Source organism: Pteropus alecto, unplaced genomic scaffold, assembly GCF_000325575.1.
Source record: "Pteropus alecto unplaced genomic scaffold, ASM32557v1 scaffold196, whole genome shotgun sequence".
Lineage (NCBI taxonomy): Eukaryota > Metazoa > Chordata > Mammalia > Chiroptera > Pteropodidae > Pteropus > Pteropus alecto.
This window is the reverse complement of record NW_006439717.1, coordinates 576,906-579,985: the sequence shown is the minus strand read 5'-3', so window position 1 is coordinate 579,985 and position 3,080 is coordinate 576,906. Positions and strand designations below refer to the sequence as shown.

Here is a 3,080-nt window from a genome sequence, read left to right as displayed (position 1 = left end):
CCCCAAGATCACCCCCCATTGCCACCTTTTCTCCTTTGCCTCCCCCACGCCCCAGAGCCACCTGTGGCCCTTTCGATAACGGGTTCCTGTCCTATGCCGTTCCCCCAGAACCCGTGTGAGAGCCTCCGGGGCCATCCTGCCGGGATGACGTATGCTGCCAACATCCTACCTCACCATCCGGCCCGAGGCACTTTTGAGGACTTTACCTGCTAAGCCCTGCAGGCCACTGTACCAAAGGCCTAGATGGGGAGGGCTAGGAGAGCAAGGGGGCCCCCAATTGCCCTCTAACTTCTGCCCTGGGGTCCTACTCCCGCCTCCCAAGGCAGTGCCCCTCTCCTGGGCAGTCCTTTCCTCTTGTCTGTGGTGAGGAAGGAGTCTTGACCGTAGAATCCTCTCCCTATCTCTATCCCATTCTTTTTATTTTTAACAAAACTAATCAAAAACAAACAAAAAAACTAAAAAGAGAGAACTGGGCAAATGACCTCAGGCTGCCCCTCTCTGCTCCATGCTGCCTCCCCCAGCTCCCAGCCTGAATTCTATCTATCCGGCTGTCTGTTATCTGAATGTCCACCTACATTCTGTTGCCACCAGTCACCTAAGCCCTCTCTTAGTGGGGGGTGAGGAGATCCTCCAGGTCTGGAATTTGGCCCCAAACCAGAGGATATACCTTGAAGGGGAGGGATAGTGGTGGTGGTGAGGCCTTCCTCAGCCTTAAGAGACCCTCTCAGCCCAGTGACCACCCCACCCAACCCCAAGTCTCCAGGCAGGAACTAAGACCCTAGTACCCCACCACCACCACACACATATACCATGTGAAGTCACTAGGGAGGTGTGGGGGTGGGGATCCCCTGAAGAAATGGAGATGGCAACAAGATGTGGCCCTGGTGCTGTAGGCCACATCCTGATATCTACAGGTTCACCCCCTCCCAGAGCTGCTGGAGAGAAATCCCAAGAGGCAACCCTCCTTTACCATCCCATAAAAGATCCAGCTGGTTGGCTTCCAGCTCAGGGAGAGGGGCACTGGTGCCTGACCTCACTGGTCCCTCTCCCAGAGGCCCATGCAGAGGGCCACATCCATAAATTTTCTTATGGAACTGTCTCAAGTCCTCTTCCCCAACTTCATTTGCTTCTCTCAACAACCTCATCTGCATTTTCTATTTCTATACGATACAGACTCTATATTGCTATATCTCTGTATATACTTTCCCCTAACTCTGTCTGTCTCTACCGCATCCCCTCTTGTCTCTAAGAACCATCCTCCTACCCCAAGTTCCCCTTCCTGTGTTTCTGCTCCCTCCCTGGTCTCTGAATGCCTTCGCCTGTATAAAGAATTGGACTCTCTCCCCTGGTGTCTGTACTGTGTACACACATCCCTCTGAGAAGCACAAGGAGACGACACGCGCATTGTAACCTTCGCACTGTCTCGGTGGCGACATAAAGGAAGCTGTGAATCACAAGCTCTGCCTCTTTCTGGCCTCACCCTCTCCTCCCATCCTGGGCACCCTCTGCCCTCCCTGCAGCCTTAATATCCCCTCCCCTGCTCGACCCACCCCAAAGCCCTTTGTCTGGCTGACTGTGGCCTCCCCAAGTAAGGGATTGCTACAGAGAGGGCCCTCACCCAAGGGATGGAGATCTGCTCTGTACAATAAGCCAAAGGCATCAGAGACAGAGAAAGCTGTGGATCAGTGACTCCTGCAGGGTGCTGACAGGCAGAAGCTGAGGTTCTCAGTCAGTGGCCTTTCCCTCTCTCTGGGTGCCCAGCCTCCTTTCCTCGCCTGGTACGCAAGCCCATCACTTATTTTCTGGTGAGTTACGGTTTGATAATGGGAGGAAAGAGACCTAGAGGAGAAGTCGAAAGCTCTGCTGTTTCGTCCCTCCCTTCCTACCTTAAAGAGAAATGAGTGAGGTAGAGGGCCTGCCATACCCTCTCCTTCTAGGCCGGAGCCCTGCCCCTTCCCAGGCCTTCTCTGCCCAGCTGTCTTTTGGTCTCTAACCCTAGAACGGGACCTGTAGCAGATAACCTGTGCATTAGCCTGGATCTGGAAAGTGAGGCTATAGGATCTCTGGGAACTCTTAGCTCTCGGGAGTTCCTTAGAAAGCAGACCTCTCCAGAAGGAAGCAGAAGCCAGGCCAAGGGGTGTGCACCAGATGGAGAACAGCAGGCAGGGCTATGGGTGACGCATGCCTCTGGTCTAATAAAATGGGTTTCAACCATCTCCTCTTCAGTGTCGTTATTCTCTTATTTGTATAGAATTTAGGCCTTCCCATTAAGTGCCTGGAGTCGAGCTTGGCTTGGGGCCAAACAATCAGGGTAGGAAGAAGGAGGCTAGAGCAGAGAGACCTCCATCCGCCTGGGATGGAACAGGGTGGCTATCACGCCAGTAATGGCTTGAACCACTGGACCGAGAAAGAGGGAGGAGCCAAAGGCAACAAAGATCCCAAAGAGAAGTCCTAACACAAAGGATTCCTTGGAGACGGGACAGGGTCAAAATTCAAAATAAACTTAAAATCTGGAAGGTTAGGTTGAAAGTCAGGGACAAAGTTGGGTTGAAGTTTTAGTGTGAGATGGTTATTGAGGCACTTAATCTGTGGGATAAGCCCCAGGCTACGAGCTAGAAGATCTGGATTCTAGGCTTTGGCTTTACTGCTAACTTGCCAAGTCATTTACTCTCTGAGTTCAGCTTTCCCGTTTGTAAAATGGAATAAACAGTGCATTCTCCTGCAATCCCCCGGGCTTACAGCAGTAAGAGATGGAAACGAAAAACAATCAAAAAGCTTTGGATACTTGAACGCACTGCGCAAGATAAAGCAGTTACTCCATCACCCTCTTCATCAAAGCATTGGGGCTGAGACTGTGGTCCCCCTTTCCAAGGCCTGTCTTCCTCCTGTAGGCCTGGGGGCGCCCGCTCACGGGGCCTCTCTATCCCAGAGCTCGTCTCTATGGTTTTCCCGTCCCGGACCGTGAAGGCGGGAGGGAGTGGTCAGCACGCCTTTTCCGCTAGTCGCCCCCCTCTAGCCCACAGTCTCGGTGCCTGAGTCCCCCGTGCCGGCCGGCCGGCCGGGCGGACAATCGCGGGGGG

General features: G+C 53.4%; 1 protein-coding gene across 3 annotated transcripts in view; it reads left to right on the top strand.

Annotated features, from left to right (window-relative positions):
- Window positions 1-2,225, top strand: part of ASIC1 (acid sensing ion channel subunit 1) — a 23,858-nt gene extending 21,633 nt beyond the window's left edge. For all 3 annotated transcript variants that reach the window (XR_001517324.1, XM_006916792.1, XM_006916791.1), the window contains one exon: window positions 109-2,225. Coding sequence is in view for 2 of the 3 variants with exons in the window: in XM_006916792.1 (XP_006916854.1) it covers window positions 109-213 (105 nt within the window). In the remaining variant the exon portion in view is untranslated. The remainder of the gene's footprint in view (window positions 1-108) is intronic.
- Window positions 2,226-3,080: the final 855 nt, after the last annotated feature.